Raw genomic sequence first — 24,231 nt, 5'->3', positions numbered from 1 at the left:
CCCGAATGGATAGGGTTTGGATATGCTTTTGTGTCCATGGGCGGTGCCCAAACCCGACCCGATTGTTTGTGGATAGGGCATAGATATAATCTTGTACCCATGGATATACCCAAAACCGACCCGATAGTATGACTTAATGGGGGGAAATATGCTATCCCTGCCCCACGGTCATATGTCCCACAACAATTTTACAATTTTTTTTATCTAAAACATGCATAAGAAATTACACAATCCTCATCGTAACTTTTTTTAGTTGACATTCAATCCCCTCCGTAACATACTCCAACACCCCTCTCCTTATTTTTACCTCCTTAAATGACTCGTCATTCTCATCTGTTAGAAAAATACTAAATGATCTTAGGTTGTTAGTGGATGTTAATTTACCATAAGTGAAGCCTAGCCTGCCATGAGGTGAAGAATGGAAGAGTTTATGTTAATATTGTGTTATGTCTTATTTATATGTCTCGAGAGGATCCAATGGATATCCAATGGGTATGGATATCCATCAGATTTGGACATGGATACAATTTTTCACCCATGGATTTTTTCATGAGCGGGCAAAGACTGTCTTCATGGATATGGATATGGATTTGATATTGTCCTACCCGATCCAAACCCGACCCATTGCCATCCTTATTCGGGAAGGAGCGAGTATGAGATATGGCGCAAGGTTCCGACACATTAATACAACAACAGAAGTCAAAATACATCTTCAGCGAGATAAATCAGTCAAGGGAGGGCGATTAAAAAAATAGTACATGTCACTACTTTTTCTAAGCTGCTTCACCGAGTCGAACCAACATGAATGTCCAACAAAAGATCGCATCCTCGTCACTGCTGCAAACTGCATTCGTTCCTTAATACAGTAATTAAGATGAAATAGGCCATATGTCTTCAGCCAAGGTCTTCTCTCCCTAGAAACCTGTACATGTATGGAAGGATGAGAAGCTTGCGGGGGTGTCACTTGGGAAACAAGGAATTTCAGCTCCTTGACAAGGAATCAATGGGCCACAAGATTCAGTCCATAATTTTTCATATTTTCACATGTCAAACTGCAGAATAATCTAATTACTCAAAAGTTTGCACGTTTCAACATCTGGTTAGAGTTGAGATCTTGATTTAACTGTTAGGATTAGCTTTCTAGCAATGGCATCCAGTGGTTTAATAACAAATACTCATGTCAAGATTTTCAGACAATCTGTCTAATTATGAAGAATCAGATGGCCCTAGCAAATAATTATAGACCATAATGTTGACATTGTAAGCCAATAAGTAAACAAACTGAATTGCAACTGGAATAGGAGCCACAAAATGTCAGAACTGTTCAACAAAATCAACATGCCGTGCTACCATTTGTGCAGTGCATTTCAATCTAAACACCATTGTAGTTAACACTTCCAAACAGCACATTGAGTTATTTTCCACCCACCAAATGCAGAGCAGGCTTCTCATTACTGGTATAACATTCACTCTTTCTACTAAACTAGGAACTTCAAAATGAAGGCAAACTGCAGAAATGTAGAAAGCGTGGGGTGCTGTTGATAGTTAGCTTACATATGTTAAGTGTACCAAGGAACTTCAAAATTTTGAGAACCTCCGCATCAACCGAGTTACATTTGACTTCGACTGCCTTAAGATGTTTTGATATTGCAGCTGAGGTCTCCACTGCATTGTAACCTCCTTTTATTTCCACTTTATGATTAGGTCCCTGCAGGCAAAAAAGATTGAATCAAAACCGATCAGATAATAGATAGTGTAGCTTTACAGTGCAAGTTAAAGAATTCCCATTTTGACAAAGTATATATACCTTGGAAAAGAACTGAAGAGTGAGAATCTCCAGAAATGGTGAGTGTTCAAGAATAAAAGCTAGTGCGCGGAAGTCGTCAGGCACGCACCAGTATTCATTGAGTAACAAGGTCTTTAACTTACTAAATGTAGGGCACCATATCAAATCCCTTCTGAAAATAAACTGCAGAAATTGCAAACCAGAGAGAACAAATTAATCGTCACTGCGAACATGATGATTGTTTTTTTTATCTCAAGATTACATGATGATTGTTTTGAGCGTGGGGAATAATGTAAAAGCTCTACTAGCTGGTTGCATTGTTTATGACTTTCTAAGAAGCATCATTTAGATGGTCATAGATATTGCAACAGATATATAATAGGACCGCAAATGTAAATGGGGTTAAAACATACATACCGTGTCATGTTCATCTATCAATGTCAAATTCTCAGCCTCTGATAAACCTTTGAGAAGCACCGAGTCATGAGAGTTAACAGCCTGTAGATCGTAACAACCTTGACAGTCCTCGTTGTGGCAATCCCAAGAGTCGGAATAAAAACACCTGTCCACAGATTCTTTGATAAATCTGACGAATGCAGCCTTCAACGACGGCATGCTGTCAAGCACAGGAGTCCTGTCCCAGTTGTCCTCGAGTCGTAGAGAAACGAGACTTGGAGCGTAAATACGAGTACGGGCATGCTGATTGAAACTGCTATCAGCAATGGCCAGGCGTTTTAGAGACTTTGAAGAGATCCTCCTGACATGGACGAAACAGCCATTGATGATTACTAGATCTTCCAGCACCGGACAGCCGGCAAAATCGAGGAAGCTGTCGTTTAACCCTGTGTCAATGAGCTCTAGCCTCGTCAGATGCTGAGAGGCAAGAGGCAGGTTGTCTACGTAAAAGTAAACACCATAGCCGTCCCGAGAGATATCGAGCCGGAGCAGCCGAACTTGGCAGAGCATAATGTGCCGGATCCAGAGGCTCACACGGGGCACGTCGTCGTCGGAGACCACGGCGAACCTGAGCTCGCACGTGTCGATCGGCGCTCGACAGCGAAGGAGCAGAAGGTGGTTCACAAACTCGCGGAGCTCCTGGACGGGCGTCACCTCCGACTCATGGACACCGGTGATGCGCAGGCTTGTGGCGGATTTCCAGAGGCCGCGCCAGCGCCGGGCGAGCACGCAGGTCCGCACGGCCTGCTGCGCCGGGAGGAAGGAGAGCACGTGCTGCAGGAGATCGTCCGGTAGGGCGCCGATGATGCCCTCGCCGCGGGCCAGAGCGGCCCTCTTGTTGCCTTCTTGCGGCCGAGGCATTCCGTCGAACAGGTGGCAGGCGCCGAAGCTGCGGCACAACCGTACAGCTGTGCAAGACACGATCACGGAATGCCGGCGTGGTGGCAAAGAGGGGAGACAGATGCAGGAAGCGCCGGGGTCGCCGCCGCACCTCGCCGCCGGCAGCTTTCCCGCCTGAGCCGAGGGTGGAAGAGAAGAATGGCAACTGATACGAGCGACCGACGCGATGCTCAACGTACAGAGGCCGACCAACGACGCGAAGGTCGCTACTGATACGAGCAACCGAGCGCCATGGAGACCATCCGGGTTGAGGAGTTGGAGAAATGCGTTTGCGACATGGAAGATTCGCAGGACCTTCGAGGGAGAAGCTAGCTTGGTTTGCTTGCGGGGTCCCGGCCTCACGGGATTAAAAGGAGGCGAGTGTAAAATACGCATTTTACCTATCACTGAAAATTTAAATCCAACAATCGCTATACATATACACTAGGAAAAAGGATCACATTTTGCTGCACCACCGAGATACGCTATCACTCTCAATTTTGTGAAATCATGAATATTTTTTTAAACTTGTGAACATATCATAGATTTTGTCTTTAAAGTTATTAGCATTTGCTTCTGATTAATTTGAGTAAAATGTTTTTTTGTTTTCTATCGGAAGAGTACGTGACTGAAACAAAAAAATGCTACTACCTCCGTCACATAATATAAAAACGTTTTTGACACTAGTGTGTGTCAAAAACGTTCTTATATTATGGGATAGAGGAAGTATAACCCAAGGACACAATTCTTGGTATCGAGCATCTCAAGATAGTTGAAATCAAATGCTGCAAAGAAGACGGGATAATTCACCAAATTGTAAAGATTCTTAGTACCTATGGAGTACCCACGGATCACATTAGCATTGAACAGAATGTTTACAGTTATGACCTTGGGCGTAAGTAACTATTGACATATTTCACTAGTACAGTGTTTCTGTAATCTGCATATGTACCTTTAGATTACCTGTGGGGGGAAGACACTCTTATATTTATTTACAGAGGGAGTATTTGATTAATTTTGACAATGAAAATGTTAAAAATTGCATTTTTAAATTTTTTGAAAAAGTAGTCATTCGATCATTTGGTGAAGCTAGAATTGATTTTTTTTCCTATTGGACTGTTACATAACATCCACATAACATATTGGAGTGAATATCTAAAGCTAAACATGAGCGACATTTGGGCTTAATGCACCATTGGTGCTATACTTATCATGAATACTCAACCTTTATGACCTCATCTCTTGGGCAGCAACAACTAGAGCTGCAAAAGGTGCTTGTTGGTCTTAGTAGTTAGTAGCATGTCTAAGTTGTTGTGAGAAATAATGTTTGATTAGCAAAACTAGCAATCAGTTATGCACTAAATGCTTGGACCTATTATATCCTCACAATGGAACAGTTTTTTTGGCTTGGAGGTGCCCTGAGTACAAGGGCAGTGGTCAGCCAATAGCGCATTCGTTTAGCATTCACATAGCTAGCTCAATGTTTATGTGGGCCCAATCATCCAACTGAATTTTGTATATGATATTGTGTGCATTTCAGCTCCCCTCTTCTATGTGATTGCATCTCCCCATTTCTTCGTGTAGCCTTGTATCATTTCTTTAGAAGGTGTCACATGTGCTTATCACTTGCATCTTTTATTATTTATACAGGTTTCAGTTTCTAGCAAAAGTTCGGCTAGTCTATTATTTCCTGGTTGCTTACTCGCAGGCGATGTCGATGAATGTGGTACCATGTGGTTGCTGGATTTTGTTTACTAGGATCGAATCGTGCGCGTCCCTCTGTCCCATTCTGATGAACCCAGTGCACAATTGCTTATGTGACTTGCGTTCAGTTGGCATACGCTTATTTCCTGTACTCAGTATCCGAGCTACACTGATTTCTCTGTTGGACTTGTGAGTTTTGTTTAGATAGGTTCATGGATCTAGTACTCAAAACTTGTGTCGTATTGTACTCTCTGGCAAGTAAACTTTGGTGATGCTTATCCACGCCTTGCGGACAATGTATTTGCCTTGCACAGTGGGCTATGCTGATTGGATGCGAACAGATCGTTTTTGCTTGGTTGCCTTAAGCATGCCTCCCTCGAAAAAACCTTAGCAATTTCAACGTGGCATGATGATTTCAAAGTGTATAAGTTGGCTGCCAGCAGTTCCTTCTGAATTTAGGCTAGCGATTTAGGTTGTTTCACTTTTGACCTACCATCATACCAAGTACGGCGATTTAGGTGTACTCAATTATGTGCACACAAAAAATAAATGGTGAAGATTTAATGATAGAATTTGCAAAGTTTTTTCGTTCAGGTTTCCTGAGGAAAATTTAATGTAGCTAAGAGATAAAAAAATGAGTAAATAAATGGTGAAACCATTTGATTACTTCAACGGGGGCAAGTGTGGTCAAAAACAATAGAATTTGAACATGTTTTTTTTCCGCAAAGTTATCCATGTCATTCGCATGCCCTGTTTGATTGGTTTTTTTTTGAGCATCAGTACAGACACAAGCGCTCATACACACGCGCATACACTCATCCCTATGAACGCACACACACACACCCTACCCCTATGAGCACCTTCGAGAGACTGAGCCGGCATATCATCTTGAGATTTACGAAGTCACCGTAGGCGCCTCGTCGTCGATGGGAACGTCTCCTCCCACTGAAAGCGTATCGCCGGACATCCTGAAATAAATCCAGGAATAATGCGAGCACCAGGATTTGAACCCTGATGGATTGGGGATACCACTGTCCACCTAACCAACTCAACCACAGATTGATTCCGGGTGATTTGTACCTATGGGTTTACGTTGGTACAAAATAAACGAAATACTGCGCTGATGACTGAAGTTGCTAGACTTAACAGGTATGCTCCATTTTACATGAAAAAATGTACTCTTTTTTTTTGAAACGGAAGCAAAGATTGCCTCGTCTATTAATTAAGTAAAATAGAATTGCCCAGTTTATTACGGAAAACCGGAATAACAAGGACCAAACCCACTCCCAAACACTGACACACACAGGGCAAAGCCCAACCTCATCGACAACATGTCGACCTGCAGCTAGACAAACGCAGCTCCGACTCTGATGAAGAACTCGGAAGAACAAAACCAGGCGAAAGCTGGCGCCACGGAAGATCGCCGAACGGGCCACTTGCAGCCAGTCATCGTATGCCACAGGGCCCCACCACCGTAGCTTCGACTCCACAGCAACAAACAAACCGAGGCAATACCGCGAACACGCCGGAGAAGAGCCGACTACCGCAACCATTGCCATGTCGCCGACATCGCTCCCACCATCATCGTTGCCATAGAAGCCTGGCGACCATGTCCCAGGTCATTGTCAACATGAACATCGGCACATATGAGATCCAAACCTTTGAAAATTCTATCACTACATCAATCTTTTAACAAGCATAGTTTTTGCATTGCTGTTTAACGATTAACTATACACAAAAGATTAACATGAGGTTTTGATGCAAAGTTCCATTTCTCAGGTGAATTTGTCCATTTCATCAAAATGAAAATTTAGTACTCCCTCCGTTCCATTTGAACTACAATAACAAACGTGCATATTTAGCAAAAAATGATTTGACTGCAACAAAAATGTGAACTTAATTACCCCTATAAGCAAACACAAAAGTCAGCTGAAACCTGAAAGCTGCAACAGAATGTAAGGCACAAGGGAGCGAATATGTAGCTGTGAAAACATCACTTTCTGAATTACAGGAAGCTACGATACATTAGTTGTAGGGCAGCAAAACTGAGACAATGAAGTTGCTTCACAGAAATTCACAACTGAAACATGGATAGCATCACGAGCAATCAGATTGCCATAGTTCTGCGGCTAAAATCATGATTTCTACAATCATGCTTCGAACAGGGCACAATGTTCCATGCTAGCTATGAGCCTAAGATATATGATGAACCTTCAATGTCTGCTTTCAAAGCTGGACATCAGAAGCATTTCCCCAGCCCGAGCTGCTGCATAAGCATCTGCAAGCCCAGGAACAGTGTCCTGATGACTGTCCATGTATGTCGCAATGAAATTATCCTCACCATAGCCAACTAATCGCCGGAAGCCGACACTTTTCTTCATCAGTCCCTTAGCCTGCAGGATCTTTGCGACATAATACCGGGGTTTCATCCGCTTCTCCAGGCTGTAGGTAAACAGCATGGGCCTCTCAACAATGTACTCTGGATCCAATCCAACCTCATTGACCATGAACTCTATCTTGAGACGGAGTTTCTCCTCGGATATTCCTAGAATGTGTGGCTTGTTGCGAACCGCAACACGCACCTTGTCCATGGAGCAACCAAGAGTGCTCCTCAAGAACTCCATCCTTGCGGCGACCTTGTCTTCCGTGATAGAACATGCGACACCCACCGCGTACTTGAATATGTACGAGGAGCGGGGCACGCCAAGCTTCTCGGCGCGCAGCACAAACGCCTTCACCCGCTCTGGGTTGAACACCAGCAGCCTAGAGCAGGGCGTCGACAGCTTGACAATATCACAAACACTTAGCCCGCACTGCTCCAGCAGCGCTATGTTGGGCTTGGCGACCTTCTCCAGATCGGTGGTCAGGATGGACCTGTTCCTCTTCATGGTCTGGAGGAGCTTGCCGAAGGAGCCAAAGAAGGGGATCCAGAACTCGAGCTTGGGAGTGATGTCGCATGACCGGAGGGCCGTGGCGCCCACCAGGAGGAAGCTGGCGATCTCGGGCGCCGAGAGGCCGAGGCGGTCGCGGAGGGCAGAGAGGCGGGGGGCGACGTTGTCCACCCTGGAGCGGAGGAGCAGCGGGTCGGCTGCGACGACGGCGGCGATGTCGGGGCGGGAGAGGCCAACGCCGGAGAGGAGGGCGAGCACGGCGTCTGGGTTGGAGGCGGACTTGAGGTGGCAGAGCTTCTTGGACGCCTTGAGCGCCTGGGCTCGGGTGAGACCGCAGGTGACGATGAGGTACTCCTCCGTTGAGAATGGGGTGGTGGAGGCGGAGAGAGCGAGGCGGCGGTGGAGAGAGTAGGAGAGCGTGGCCGTGGTAGGGTGGGGGCCGGCGCAGGGCAGCAGGAGAGGGTGCATCTGGAGCTGGAGCATGGCGGCGGCGGCGGCCGGCAAGTCGCCGTTGGTTGGCTGGCGGACTGAAATGGTTTTGCTAGGTATCAAGACAAAGATAGAGCTTTCAATCGGATTGACCAAATGCAACCAAAATTCACAAGTCCGAATAATGTTAACCAGAACAAGCACGCACTATTCCCGTAGAAGAATACAAGGAAAATAATTACTCCCTCTGTCCCAAAAAACATGTCGCAGCGGTATTTTTTTGAAAAAGTCCTTCAAGTTTATCTGACCGAACCCACGGTCCAATCGTCTCCTCCGCCAGCTCGCTCAGTTCCACTAGCTCCCCCGCAACGCCGGCGACCTCGCGTAGCTCAAGCACACCGCGCCGCCGCGCAGCTCCACCGCAACCCCGCGCGGATCCACCTCTACCCCGTGTAGCTCCACCGCTCCCCCGCACAGCTCCCCCGCTCCCCTTACCCACATCCCTAAATTTCCAAGCTTTCTCCCATCCCCTTCCGGAAAATCGGCGCTTGCTGCCCGTCGATTCTCCACTACCACCACCAATCCCGGCCACCATGGAGGAAAAGGTCACTGGCGCCGGCAAGATAGGGGAGAGCAGGAGGAGAAAAAGGGACCAGACGAGTGGCAGCGGGTGGTGGCGATGCACGGCACGGTCACTGGAGAGGCGTCTGCGGCGGAGCTCGTCGGCGTCGCGTATGCCAGCGCGTCGAAGCCGACCAACGCGTCCGCCGCCTCGTCTACTGGAGCGAGCGGCCACAACTACAAGGGCGCCTTCGCGTCCACCGTGCTGGCCTGCCTGGCTGGCGGCAACAGCTGGCACCAGGACGACTACGGTGGTGAAATTGAGGAATTACAGGAGGTCAGCCGTCCACATCCCTCCTCTGTTGGTGAAGCATCATGGAGTAATCCTGTTAATTTATCTGCTGCTGTTTGTGGTCCAGCTCCTGTTAATTTTACTTCAGAAAGAATTCCAATCCATCTGCTGCTATTTGTTGTGTGTACATACTGTTAATTGATATCTAAATTGTGGAGCTGTAAGGAATATCATGGACTAATCCTGTTAATTGATCATGTGTGATTGTCTCCGTGAGTAGTCCTGTTAATTGTCCCTGTGTACTGTCTAATTATTCATGCAACATCATGGATTTTTATGACCTGAACTTATCATGTTGAATAAAATTAATGGAGAAGGGATTCATTCTTCTTCAGACCTTGTTTGTTTCTTTCTGCTTGAATGCATGGTGTACAGTACAAGTTCATGAACAAGGGACCTTTTTTTTGCAATTGCAAACTCTGAATGCTCAAGTCTGGAAGTGTTTACAAATTCAAAGAGTTCACATGACTACTGGTCAAATAATTCATTGTAAATCTAATCTAGAACTAGTAGAGCTCTTGGTGATATACAAATTCAGTGTAAATAGAAATCTGCGACATGACTACTGATCATGTATGCAAGATGTTGCTACTGGATGAGCACAATAATTACTCAGTAGATTTTGATTAAAAGTTTGACACCTGATCATGTATGCAAGATGTTTCTACTGGATGCATGGATGCATGACTGGGACATGACTACTCGGTAGATTATGTACTCCAAGTAGACAAGATCATCTAAGTTAGACCAAATTGTGAGATTCAAATAAATTAAAATTAATCCAAAGGCCTTGACTAAATTATTCAGATTAATTTAAACAATTCAAATAAATCTAAATAAATCCAAATAATTCCAAATAAATTTAAAAATCAAATAAATATATTCTTTGGATTGATGATCAAAGTTCAAAGAATTAGCCTGAATGCACATTGATGATCCCAGAGAATGAGCCGTTCAAATCAGCTAGGCTTTGAACTTTGATGATTTTTTTAGTTCAAAGCACTTTGAGTACTCCACAAATTTCAGTAAACTTTCCTACACTGGACACTGTAAACTTTCAGTACACAAAATTCAGTTATCTTTTCAATAGGAAAATTTATGTAACAAATCTCAGAAGCTTGCATTTTCCTACTCTTGTTGGCAATAGTCATTATCAGTTTACTGTCCATTTTAGCCTAGCCTTCAATTATCTTTTCACCCATTTTTTTGTCCATTCAGTTATATTTTCAATAGGAAAATCTCTGTAACAAATTACAGTTTACTGTCATTATCAGTTTACTGGCCATTTTTGTTTTGATTTCAAAAAGTTGCCCATGTCACATTTTTGTCCATTGGCTATCATATTGTAGTAGTGAAAATGGGTGCAGTTCCCTGCCTCAAGTGGAGCATCGACATAACTTGACAGTATATGGGTGTTTCCTAATTTTAATCTTGTTTTCTAGTTCTAATTTCAAATACAGATCAGACTGTATTGTGCATATCTACATCTTGGAAAACATGTTCTAATTTAGTTTCTGAAATTTACAGTATTGGTCATCCTAACTGAAACATGTTATGATGTTCAGTTTGCTCATGTTTTAAAACGTCATAAAATCGTTGTACCTGAAGAGCAGAGGCGCCGGGCAAGTTTGATCTTTGATCTGATGTAAAAAAAGTTTGATCTTTGATCTTGCTACAGATACTGCTGATATCGATCATTTGCTGCTACAGAAGATACTGCTCCTACAGATACTACTGCTACAGATGATAGTCCTCTCTGTTGATCAATTGATCTGCGGCTGATACTCTGCTTAGCTGATCTCTTGATCTGCAGGTGAGAAGTAGAGGATCTACTGCTGGGCGAGCAGTGAGGTGCTGGGCGTGGAGGAGGAGAAGCGCGTGGGCTTGGAGGAGGAGCGGTGCCTAGTCGTGGAGAGGAGGTGCTGGGCATGGAGGAGTAGAACAGGCGACCGGAGCTTAGGCGTGGGCGGGGGAAAGTCTAGGGACCGTCGATTTGGTGGGCGTCGGCGGGGATGGGCGGCGGAAATTACCGGTGACCATCGCTCAGGTGGGCAGCAGGGGAGCTCCGGCGACAGCTCGAGCAAGGGAGCAGTAGCCCGAGTCTGGCGGAACAGGATAAGCAGGAGGATGAGCTTGAGGTCCAGACGCGCTCAGGAGCTTGAGGAGGACGAGATCCACCGGATCTTGGTGGCGCAGGTCCTGCACGGCAGCGGCGGAGGGGATCGCGGCGGGAGTGGATTACGGCAGCTTAGGTCCTGGGCGGCGGTGGCGCAGGTACTGGGCGGCGGAGGAGCAGGTACCGGGCGGCGGAGGAGCTGGCCCCGGGCGGCGCAGGCGACGAATCGGCCGACGACGGCCTTGGCCCGATGCACGGGAGCTAGATCGGGCGGAGGAAGACAGAAGGACTTGTTTGTAAAAGATTCGAAGATACAAGGGGTTTTTGTGCAAATTTTACATTACACTATGCTTGCGACATGTTTTTCGGGACGGAGGGAGTACATTTTAGGGATACACTAACTTGTCCCTTGGGTTCAATTTAGTCAACACATGACCTTTTTCCAAAATCCTAACCCTAGTGTCCAGAATGGAAGCTCGACAAGAACTGGCTAAACATTGTACGTCATCTTTTTTTCTCCAATACGTACAAGCATGTGTATCATATACTTCCTCCCGTCCTTTATACTCCATGTACTCCGTATTAGATTTGGATCAAGTCAAACTTTGCAAAGTTTGACGAAATATATATTAAAAATATCAACATCTCCCATATCGAATATATATTCCATGAAACTACATTTCGTAATGAATTTAACAATATTGATTTGGCACTGTAAATATTGATACTTTTTTTCTATAAGTTTCGTCAAAGTAGAGACAAAACTTATATGCTGACTAAAAAAGATCAGACGGAATATTAAAGATAGGCAGTGCGCCATTTAAAATCCATTCTCCCAATAAACTAGAGAAAAAACAGAGGATTAAACAAGCATGTAAGATGTACTTCAGAAGTGAACAGCATAATAACGTCCAAAAGCTCACTATGATAAAAACACACATATGTAGAATATGCTGCCATTTAATTTTAATAAGAAAAAAGGGTATGTCTTGATAGGGAGACTGGTGATTCAAAAGTGAGTATTGGTAAATATCTTGTAGTAAGTAAATTATAGTACAAGAAAGGTAGCAGACAACAATGAGGAACAAGAGTAAGCAAGCAAAAGTGCAAGCAAAAGTGCAAACTATGTAGACATGGCCGAGACTCATCTCCGGTCAATAACCAATAACGGAACCTGGATGCTCATATTGGTTCCTACATATTCTATGAAGATCTTTGTTGGTCAAACCGCATAACAACATACGTTGTTCCCTTTGTCATCGGTATGTTACTTGCCCGAGATTCGATCATCGTAATCATCATACCTAGTTCAATCTCGTCACTGGCAAGTCTCTTTACTCGTTCCGTAATGCATCATCCGATAACTAACTCATTAGTCACATTGCTTGCAAGGCTCATAGTGATGTGCATTACCGAGAGGACCCAGAGATACCTCTCCGGCAATTGGAGTGACAAATCCTAATCTCGATCTATGCCAACTCAACAAACACCATCACAGACACCTGTAGAGCATCTTTAAAATGACCCAGTTACGTGTGACGTTTGATAGCACACTAAGTGTTCCTCCGGTATTCGGGAGTTGCATAATCTCATAGTCATAGGAACGTGTATAAGTTATGGAGAAAGCAATAGCAATAAACTAAATGATCATAGTGCTAAGCTAACGAATGGGTCTAGTCCATCACATCATTCTCTAATGATGTGATCCCATTCATCAAATGACAACACATGTCTATGGCTAGGAAACTTAACCATCTTTGATTAACAAGCTAGTCTAGTAGAGGCATACTAGGGACACTCTGTTTGTCTATGTATTTAGACATGTACTAAGTTTCCGGTTAATAAAATTCTAGCATGAATAATACACATTTATCATGATATAAGGAAATATAAATAACAACTTTATTATCGCCTCTAGGGCATATTTCCTTTAGTCTCCCACTTGCACTAGAGTCAATAATCTAGATTACACAGTAATGATTCTAACACCCATGGAGTCTAGGTGCTGATCATGATTTGCTCATGAGAGAGGCTTAGTCAACGGGTCTGCAACATTCAGATTCGTATGTATCTTGCAAATCTCTGTCTCCTTCCTTGACTTGATCGCGAATGGAATTGAAGCGTCTCTTGATGTGCTTGGTTCTCTTATGAAATCTGGATTCCTTTGCCAAGGCAATTGCACCAGTATTGTCACAAAAGATTTTCATTGGACCCGATGCACTAGGTATTACACCTAGATCAGATATGAACTCCTTCATCCAGACTCCTTCATTGCTACTTCCGAAGAAGCTATGTATTCCGCTTCACATGTAGATCCCGCCACGACGCTCTGCTTAGAACTGCACCAACTGACAGCTCCACCATTTAATAAAAATATGTATCCGGTTTGTGACTTAGAGCCATCCGGATCAGTGTCAAAGCTCACATTGACGTAACTGTTTACGACGAGCTCTTTGTCACCTCCATAAACGAGAAATATATCCTTAGTCCTTTTCAGGTATTTCAAAATGTTCTTGACCGCTGTCCAGTGATCCACTGATACGTCTCTAATGTATCTATAATTTTTTATTGTTCGATGCTATTATATTATCTGTTTTGGATGTTTAATGGGCTTTAATATGCTCTTTTATATTATTTTTGGGACTAACCTATTAACCGAAGGCCCAGTGCCCGTTTCTATTTTTTTTGCCTATTTTAGAGTTTCGTAGAAAATGAATACCAAACGGAATCCAAACGGAATGAAACCTTCATGATGATCTTTCTTGGACCGAAAGAAAACCAGGAGACTTGGAGTTGAAGTCTGGAACTCCACAAGGCGACCACGAGGCAGGAGGGCGTGCCCAGGGGGTAGGCCCGCCCCCCCCCACCCTCATGGTCCCCACGTAGCTCCACCGACGTACTTCTTTCGCCTATATATACTCTTATACCCTAGATCGATCGCAGAGAGCCACAAAACCACTTTTCCACCGCTGCAACCTTCTGTACCCGTGAGATCCCATCTTGGGGCCTTTTCTGGCGATCTACCGGAGGGGGAATCGATCACGGAGGGCTTCTACATCAACACCATAGCCTCTCCGATGAAGCGTGAGTAGTTTACCACAGACCTTCAGTTCCATAGTTATTAGCTAGATGGCTTCTTCTCTCTCTTTGATTCTCAATACAAAGTTCTCCTCGATGTTCTTGGAGATCTATTCGATGTAATACTCTTTTGCGATGTGTTTGCCGAGATCCGATGAATTGTGGGTTTATGAACAAGATTATCTATGAATATTATTTGGTTCTTCTCTGAATTCTTATATGCATGATTTGATATCTTTGCAAGTCTCTTTGAATTATAGGTTTAGTTTGGCCTACTAGATTGATCTTTCTTGCAATGGGAGAAGTGCTTAGCTTTGGGTTCAATCTTGCGGTGTCCTTTCCCAGTGATAGTAGGGGCAACAAGGCACATATTGTATTGTTGCCATCGAGGATAAAAATATGGGGTTTATATCATATTGTTTGAGTTTATACCTCTACATCATGTCATCTTGCTTAAAGCGTTACTCTGTTCTTATGAACTTAATACCCTAGATGCATGCTGGATAGCGGTCGATGTGTGGAGTAATAGTAGTAGATGCAGAACTGTTTCGATCTACTTGACACAGACGTGATGCCTATATTCATGATCATTGCCTTAGATATCTTCATAACTATGCACTTTTCTATCAATTGCTCGGCAGTAATTTGTTCACCCACCGTAATACATGCTATCTTGAGAGAAGCCACTAGTGAAACCTATGGCCCCCGTGTCTCTTTCTTATTATATTGCATCTCTTTTATTTACATAGCATCTCGTTTTACTATTTTGCAATCTTTACTTTTCAATCTATATAACAAAAATATCAAAAATATTTATTTTACTATCTCTATCAGATCTCACTTTTGCAAGTGTCCGTGAAGGGATTGACAACCCCTTTATCGCGTTGGTTGCGAGGTTCTTGACTGTTTGTGCAGGTACTAGGTGACTTGTGCGTTGTCTCCTACTGGATTGATACCTTGGTTCTTAAAAACTGAGGGAAATACTTACACTACTTTGCTGCATCACCCTTTCCTCTTCAAGGGAAAACCAACACATGCTCAAGAGGTAGCAAGAAGGATTTCTGGCGCCGTTGCCGGGGAGATCTATGCCAAGTAAAGACATACCAAGTACCCATCATAAACTCTTCTCCCTCGCATTACATTATTTGCTATTTGCCTCTCGTTTTCCTCTCCCCCACTTCACAATTCGTGTTTTCCTTCGCCCTTCTTCCGTTTGATCTTTTGTTTGCTTGTGTTACCATGTGCCTCCTTATTGCTTGCATCTTCGCTTGCTAAAAGTTTATGGATCCGCATCCACTTGCTAATATTTTTAAGAGATCCAATTATGATGAACCAATTTCTAGTGATTTGAGTGCACTAGATTATCTTTATGAGGTTTTGCTTAAAATTCGTGAATCTAAAAATTGTGATGAAGTGCTGAAAGAAGAAAATTATGAAGAGATTCACGATAGTTCCTTGAATGAAAAGCATGATTGCAATGATGTTATTATAAATTCTATTAATGTCAATTGTGTTAATGAGATGCAAAACCCTAAGCTTGGGGATGCTAATTTTGCTATGTCTACTACTTGTTGCAATGATCATGATTGGGGTGACTCTTCTTATGATCTTGAAAATTTATTGAAGCCCCATGATGAATCTGAGATTGATAATAGTGTTTGCAATAATATTGAAAGTGGGTTTGGAAGAGTGTCAGTTTTAGATCCAACATATTGGGAGAATGTTCAATCTTATGAGATTTTTGATAAAAGTGGGTTTGGAGAGGTCATGACTTTAGTTAATATTAATCCCACTATTTTGGAAGAATGTCAACTTCGCATACATGTGGATTGTGTTGAGAATATGTTATGTGATAGCTATATTGTTGAAATTGATTATGATCCTACATGTAATTATTATAGAGAGGGAAATATAGAAAGTTTCATGTTGCTAAATTACCTCTCGTTATGTTGAGATTGCTATTGTTTCTTTCCTCTTCCTTGCATATGCTAGTTTTTGCTTGGTGTTTGCCTACAAGATGCCTATGCATAGGAAGTATGTTAGACTTAGATGTGTTTTCACATGCTATATGATGCTCTCTTTGTGTTTCAATTGCTATGTTTCATGTGAGCATCATTAAAATTATCAATGCCTAGCTAAGGGCGTTAAACAATAGCACTTGTTGGGAGGCAACCCAATTTTATTTTTGTTCTTTACGTTTTGTTCCTGTTTAGTAATAAATAATTCATCTAGCTTCTGTTATGATTGTGTTTTTTATGTTTCAGTTAGTGTTTGTGCCAAGTAAAGCCTTTAGGATCTTCTTGGGTGATTGTTGTTTGATCTTGATGGTAAAAACAGAAAGTATGCGCTCACGAAAATAATTTTCATTTTTTACCAGAGAGCGATAAAATACCAATTCCAACTGCAGTAGATAAATATACTTTTTATCCTGGTCGTCCTAATATTTCAGAATTTTTGGAGTTACATAAGTATTCGAAATCTCCAGATTGCTACAGACTGTTCTGTTTTTGACAGATTCTGTTTTTCGTGTGTTGTTTGCTTATTTTGATGCATCTATGGCTAGTATCGGGGGGGGGGGGGTATGAACCACAGAGAAGTTGGAATACAGTAGGTTTAGCACCAATATAAATAAAGAATGAGTTCATTACAGTACCTTAAAGTGGTAGTTTATTTTCTTATACTAACGGAGCTCATGAGATTTTCTGTTGAGTTTTGTGTTGTGAAGTTTTCAAGTTTTTGGGTAAAGATTTGATAGATTTTGGAATAAGGAGTGGCAAGAGCCTAAGCTTGGGGATGACCAAAACACCCCAAGGTAAAATTCAAGGACAACCAGAAGCCTAATCTTGGGGATGCCCCGGAAGGCATCCCCTCTTTCGTCTTCGTCTATTGGTAACTTTACTTGAGGCTATATTTTTATTCACCACATGATATGTGTTTTGCTTGGAGCATCTTGTATGATACGAGTCTTTGCTTTTTAGTTTACCACAATCATCCTTGCTGTACACACCTTTTTGGAGAGACACGCATGAATTAGAATTTATTAGAATACTCTATGTGCTTCACTTATATCTTTTGAGCTAGATAATTTTGCTCTAGTGCTTCAGCTATATCTTTTTAGAGCATGGTGGTGGTTTTATTTTATAGAAATTATTGATCTCTCATGCTTCACTTATATTATTTTGAGAGTCTTTTAGAACAGCATGGTAATTTTCTTTGGCTATAAAACTAGTCATAATATGATGGGCATCCAAGATGGGTATAATAAACACTTTCATATAAAGTGCGTTGAATACTATGAGAAGTTTGATGCTTGATGATTGTTTTGCGACATGAGGATGGTGATATTAGAGTCATGCTAGTCGAGAAGTTGTGAAATTGAGAAATACATGTGTAGAGGTTTGCAAGTCTCGTAGCATGCATGTATGGTAACTGTTGTGTAACAAATTTGAAGCATGAGGTGTTTCTTTGATTGTCTTCCTTATGAGTGGCGGCTGGGGACGAGCGATGGTCTTTTCCTACCAATCTATCCCCCTAGGAGCATGCGCGTAGTGCTTGGTTTTGATGACTTGTAGACTTTTGCAATGAGTATGTGAGTTCTTTATGACTAATGTTGAGTCCATGGATTATACGCACTCTCACCCTTCCACCATTGCTAGCCTCTCTAGTACCGCGCAACTTTCGTCGGTACCATAAATCCACCATTTACCTTACTCAAAACAACCACCATAACTATCTATTATGGCATTTCCATAGCCATCCCGAGATATATTGCCATGCAACTTTCCACCGTTTCGTTTATTATGACACGCTTCATCATTGACATATAGCCTTGCATGATCATGTAGTTGACATAGTATTTGTGGCAAAGCCACCATTCATAATTTTTTCATAAATGTCACTCTTGATACATTGCACATCCCGGTACACCGCCGGAGGCATTCATATAGAGTCATATTTTGTTCTAAGTATCGAGTTGTAATTCTTGAGTTGTAAGTAATAAAAGTGTGATGATCTTCATTATTAGAGCATTGTCCCACGTGAGGAAAAAAATAGAAAGGCCAAAAAAATAGAAGGCCCCACAAAAAGAGAAGGGAGAAAAAGAGAGAAGGGACAATGCTACTATCCTTTTTCCACACTTGTGCTTCAAAGTAGCACCATGATCTTCATGATAGAGAGTCTCTTATTTTGTCACTTTCATATACTAGTGGGAATTTTCATTATAGAACTTGGCTTGTATATTCCAACAATGGGGTTCCTCAAAATGCCCTAGGTATTCGTGAGCAAGCAAGTTGGATGCACACCCACTTAGTTTCTTTTGTTGAGCTTTCATACATTTATAGCTCTAGTGCATCCGTTGCATGGCAATCCCTACTCACTCACATTGATATCTATTGATGGACATCTCCATAGCCCATTAATACGCCTAGTTGATGTGAGACTATCTTCCTCCTTTTTGTCTTCTCCACAACCACCATTCTATTCCACCTATAGTGCTATGCCCATGGCTCACGCTCATGTATTGCGTGAAAGTTGAAAAAGTTTGAGAATACCAAAGTATGAAACAATTTCTTGTCTTGTCATCGGGGTTGTGCATGATTTGAGTACTTTGTGTGATGAAGATGGAGCATAGCCAAACTATATGATTTTGTAGGGATGAACTTTCTTTGGCCATGTTATTTTGAGAAGACATGATTACTTTGTTAGTATGCTTGAAGTATTATTATTTTTATGTCAATATTAAACTTTTGTCTTGAATCTTTCGGATATGAACATTCATGCCACAATAAAGAAAATTACATTGATAACTATGTTAGGTAGCATTCCACATCAAAAATTATGTTTTTATCATTTACCTACTTGAGGACGAGCAAGAATTAAGCTTGGGGATGGTTGATACGTCTCCAACGTATCTATAATTTTTTATTGTTCCATGCTATTATACTATCTGTTTTGGATGTTTAATGGGCTTTAATATGCTCTTTTATATTATTTTTGGGACTAACCTATTAACCGAGGGCCCAATGCCAGTTTCTGTTTTTTTGCGTATTTTAGAGTTTCGCAGAAAAGGAATACCAAATGTAATCCAAACGGAATGAAACCTTCGCGATGATCTTTCTTGAACCGAAAGCAAACCAGAAGACTTGGACTTGAAGTCTGGAACTCCGTGAGGTGGCTACGAGGCAGGAGGGCGCGCCCAGGGGAAGGTGCCCCCCACCCTCGTGGGCCCCACGTAGCTCCACCGACGTACTTCTTTCGCCTATATATACTCTTATACCCTAGATCGATCGCAGAGAGCCACAAAACCACTTTTCCACCGATGTAACCTTCTGTACCCGTGAGATCCCATCTTGGGGCCTTTTTTGGCGATCTACCGGAGGGGGAATCGATCACAGAGGGCTTCTAGATCAACACCATAGCCTCTCCAATGAAGCGTGATTAGTTTACCATAGACCTTCGGGTCCATAGTTATTAGCTAGATGGCTTCTTCTCTCTCTTTGATTCTCACTACAAAGTTCTCCTCGATGTTCTTGGAGATCTATTCAATGTAATACTGTTTTGCCGTGAGTTTGCCGAGATCCGATGAATGTGGGTTTATGAACAAAATTATCTATGAATATTATTTGGTTCTTCTCTGAATTCTTATATGCATGATTTGATATCTTTGCAAGTCTCTTCGAATTATCGGTTTAGTTTGGCCAACTAGATTGATCTTTCTTGCAATGGGAGAAGTGCTTAGATTTGGGTTCAATCTTGCGGTGTCCTTTCCCAGTGACAGTAGGGGCAGCAAGGCACTGATGACCCACAAGTATAGGGGATCTATCATAGTCCTTTCGATAAGTAAGAGTGTCGAACCCAAATAGGAGCAGAAGGAAATGATAAGCGGTTTTCAGCAAGGTATTCTCTGCAAGTACTGAAATAAGTGGTAACAGATAGTTTTGTGATAAGATAATTTGTAACGAGAAACAAGTAACAAAAGTAAATAAAGTGCAACAAGGTGGCCCAATCCTTTTTGTAGCAAAGGACAAGCCTGGACAAACTCTTATATAAGGAAAAGCGCTCCCGAGGACACATGGGAATATCGTCAAGCTAGTTTTCATCACGTTCATATGATTTGCGTTCGGTACTTTGATAATTTGATATGTGGGTGGACCGGTGCTTGGGTGTTGTTCTTACTTGAATAAGCATCCCACTTATGATTAACCTCTATTGCAAGCATCCGCAACTACAACAAAAGTATTAAGGTAAACCTAACCATAGCATGAAACATATGGATCCAAATCAGCCCCTTACGAAGCAACGCATAAACTAGGGTTTAACCTTCTGTCACTCTAGCAACCCATCATCTACTTATTACTTCCCAATGCCTTCCTCTAGGCCCAAATAATGGTGAAGTGTTATGTAGTCGACGTTCACATAACACCACTAGAGGCTAGACAACATACATCTCATCAAAATATCGAACGAATACCAAATTCACATGACTACTAATAGCAAGACTTCTCCCTTGTCCTCAGGAACAAACGTAACTACTCACAAAGCATATTCATGTTCATAATCAGAGGGGTAATAATATGCATAAAGGATCTTAACATATGATCTTCCACCAAATAAACCAACTAGCATCAACTACAAGGAGTAATCAACACTATTAGCAACCTACTAGCACCAATCCCGGACTTGGAGACAAGAATTGGATACAAGAGATGAACTTGGGTTTTAAGATGAGATGGTGCTGGTGAAGATGTTGATGGAGATTGTCCTCTCCCGATGAGAGGAGCGTTGGTGATGACGATTGTGATGATTTCCCCCTCCGGGAAGGAAGTGTCCCCGACAGAACAGCTCTGTCGGAGCCCTAGATTGGTTCCGCCAAGGTTCCGCCTCATGGCGGCGGAGTTTCGTCCCGAAAGGTTGCTTCTAGTTTTTTCTCATCGAAAGACTTCATATAGCAGAAGATGGTCATCGGAGAGCCACCAGGGGGCCCACGAGGTAGGGGGCACGCCCTAGGGGGGGCGCCCCCACCCTCGTGGATAGGGTGTGGGCCCCCTGGTCTTCATCTTTGGCGAGGATTTTTCATTATTTATTATAAGATATTCCGTCGAGTTTCAGGACTTTTGGAGTTGTGTAGAATAGGTCTCTAATATTTGCTCCTTTTCCAGCCCAGAATTCCAGCTGCCGGCATTCTCCCTCCTTATGTAAACCTTGTAAAATAAGAGAGAATAGCCATAAGTATTGTGACATAATGTGAAATAACAGCCCATAATGCAATAAATATCGATATAAAAGCATGATGCAAAATGGACGTATCAATTCCCCCAAGCTTAGACCTCGCTTGTCCTCAAGCGAAAGCCGATAACAATAAATATGTCCCCATGTTTAGAGGTAGAGGCGTCGATAAAAATAAAATACGGACATGAAGGCATCATGATTATTCTCATAACAGCAACATATATAGATATTGTCATATGATTACTTATGTTCAAGTGATGATCTATTCACAATGCAAAAGTATGAATCAGAAACCTTATTGAGAACCAACAAACTATAACCTCAGTCATTGAAGCAATTGCAATTTATTATAACATCAGAAAGAGTCTATGTCAGAGCTAAAAAACAAGTCCACATACTCAACTATCATCTAGTCCTTCATAATTGCTAACACTCACGCAATACTTGTGGTTACGGAGTTTTAATCGGACACAGAGAAAGATAGGGGCTTATAGTTTCGCCCCACAACCTTTTACCTCGAGGGTAATGTCAACAATAATAACTCATGCCCCCTACATCCAATTGGATATATATATATATCAGGTTCTTTCCAACATGCTGGGCTTGCCAAAGGATAAAATGAAAAAGGAAAGGTGAAGATCACCATGACTCTTACATAAGGTAGAATATAATAATAAAAGCTAGGCCCTTCGCAGAGGGAAGCAGAGGTTGCCATGCGCTTTTATGGTTGAATGCACAAAATCTTAATGCGAAAGAACGTCACTTTATATTGCCCCTTGTGATATGAACCTTTATTATGCAGTCCGTCGCTTTTATTACTTCCACATCACAAGATCGTATAAAGCTTATTTATCCCACACCAATCAATCATACATATTTAGAGCAAATTTTATTGCTTTGCACCGATGACAACTTACTTGAAGGATCTTACTCAATCCATAGGTAGATATGGTGGACTCTCATGGCAAAACTGGTTTAAGGGTATTTGGAAGCACAAGTAGTGTGTCTACTTGGTGCTGAGAATTTGGCTAGCAAGAGGGGGGAAGGCAAGCTCAACATATTGGAGGATCCATGACAACATACTTTATCTCAGATATAAGAAAACATAACTCATCACGTTGTCTTCCTTGTCCAGTATCAACTCTTTAGCATGTCATATTTTAATGAGCGCTCCCAATCATAAAAGATGTCAATGATAATATATTTATATGTGAAACCTCTCTTTCCTTATTACTTCCTATTAATTGCAACGATGACCAAAGCTATGTCTGCCAACTCCCAACAACTTTTAAATCAGCATACTCTTCCTATGTGAAGTCATTACTCTCAATAAGATCAATATGAACTTTTGTTTCTTCTTATTCTTTTTCTCTTTTCTTTTATTCACCCAAGATCATAGCAAGAAAATCAAGCCCTTCACTCAACACTAATCTTTATTATATAGCTCACGGACTCGATTACATAGAGAGATCATAAGGCAAAACTCAAAACTAGATCATGCCATAAACTTTATTCTACTAGATCAAAATACTACTAATAGGATCGAACTAAGGAAAATGGTAAAGATAGGAGTTGTGATTGTGATACGATACCGGGGCACCTCCCCCAAGCTTGGCAGCTGCCAAGGGGAGTGCCCATACCCATGTGATTATATTTCCTTCTTTGTTGTTGGTGTAATATTCTTGGCGATGATTCCTCTCAGGATACGATTCTCCTCCTCGAGCTTGTTGACTTGCTGCTTGAGGTCCATTGTTTCCTTACGAAGCTTTCCTGTAACGGCTAAAGCTCCTTGCACCCAAGGGTGTTTCATAGCTGCGGGAGAACAAGTGATACTCCTCTTCATATTTTCATAAGAAAGAAATCTAACATTGGAAGGGATAACCGAGATTGGAATAGCTGAGCTCTGTAGTTCCCCCATCGTGAACCCAGCTCGGAAGTGAGAGGTGACTTCTTGATCCTCCATGGCATCTACCCTCATTAAGTCAGCATCCATCTCTTCCTCCGTTGCTGGCCCAAAGTGGTCAGAGTCGCTGTTTGCCCTTGGTTCCGGTGCTGGATTAGATACCCGGCTCTCCCCGACTGACTCTTGAGAAGACATCTTGCTCTAATCTGCAGCAGCAACAACTCAAAACAAAAACAGAGGATATTTGCGTGATACGGGAGTCAAAACCTTCGGGAGAATATATAGTGAATTTTTACCGACCAAAATACGTATCGTGCAAGAAAACGGAGTCCGGAAGGCACACGAGGTGCTCACGAGGTAGGGGGCGTGCCCTCCACCCTCATGTCCTTCCCGGACTGCTACTTATTTTTCTATTTTTCTAAATATTCCAAAACGGAGAAATATTGCCTTAAAAACTGTTTTGGAATCGGTTTACTTACCGTACCACATACCTACTCCTTTTCGGAGTCTGAAACGTTCTGTAAAGTGTCCCTTATGTATTCCTCCGGGGTTACGGTTTCAATAATATTGGTTTCAATATTTATGGGATTACCTGAGATATAATGTTTGATTCTTTGACCGTTTACCACCTTCGGATTTGTGCCTTCGAAGTTGTTGATTTTTATGGCACCGGAACGATAGACCTACTCGATAACATAGGGGCCTTCCCATTTAGAGAGAAGTTTTCCTGCAAAAAATCTTAAACGAGAGTTTTATAGCAATACATAATCACCTACATTAAACTAACGCTTTTGTATCCTTTTGTCATGCCATCTTTTAACTTTTTCTTTAAACAACTTGGCATTTTCA

The 24,231-nt window shown here is 42.3% G+C and overlaps 2 protein-coding genes across 2 annotated transcripts; both read right to left on the bottom strand.

Moving 5' to 3' along the window:
• Positions 1–661: 661 nt before the first annotated feature.
• On the bottom strand, positions 662–3,509 carry LOC125553629 (F-box protein At4g22280-like). The gene is made up of 4 exons (XM_048717389.1): positions 2,204–3,509; positions 1,808–1,969; positions 1,555–1,708; positions 662–922 (listed from the first exon to the last, which is right to left on the bottom strand). Exons 1-4 carry the CDS (start codon positions 3,101–3,103, stop codon positions 915–917), a joined length of 1,224 nt encoding a protein of 407 aa, XP_048573346.1. The 5' UTR covers positions 3,104–3,509; the 3' UTR covers positions 662–914.
• A 3,272-nt stretch (positions 3,510–6,781) lies between these two features.
• On the bottom strand, positions 6,782–8,308 carry LOC125550880 (transcription termination factor MTERF9, chloroplastic-like). The gene has a single exon (XM_048713991.1). The coding sequence runs from the start codon at positions 8,197–8,199 to the stop codon at positions 7,039–7,041; it is 1,161 nt and encodes a 386-aa protein (XP_048569948.1). The 5' UTR covers positions 8,200–8,308; the 3' UTR covers positions 6,782–7,038.
• Between the last annotated feature and the right edge of the window lie 15,923 nt (positions 8,309–24,231).

The sequence above is a fragment of the Triticum urartu genome, chromosome 4 (assembly GCF_003073215.2).
Source record: "Triticum urartu cultivar G1812 chromosome 4, Tu2.1, whole genome shotgun sequence".
Classification (NCBI taxonomy): Eukaryota; Viridiplantae; Streptophyta; class Magnoliopsida; order Poales; family Poaceae; genus Triticum; species Triticum urartu.
Note: the sequence above shows the minus strand (reverse complement) of the source record. Positions and strands in the feature narration are given on the sequence as shown.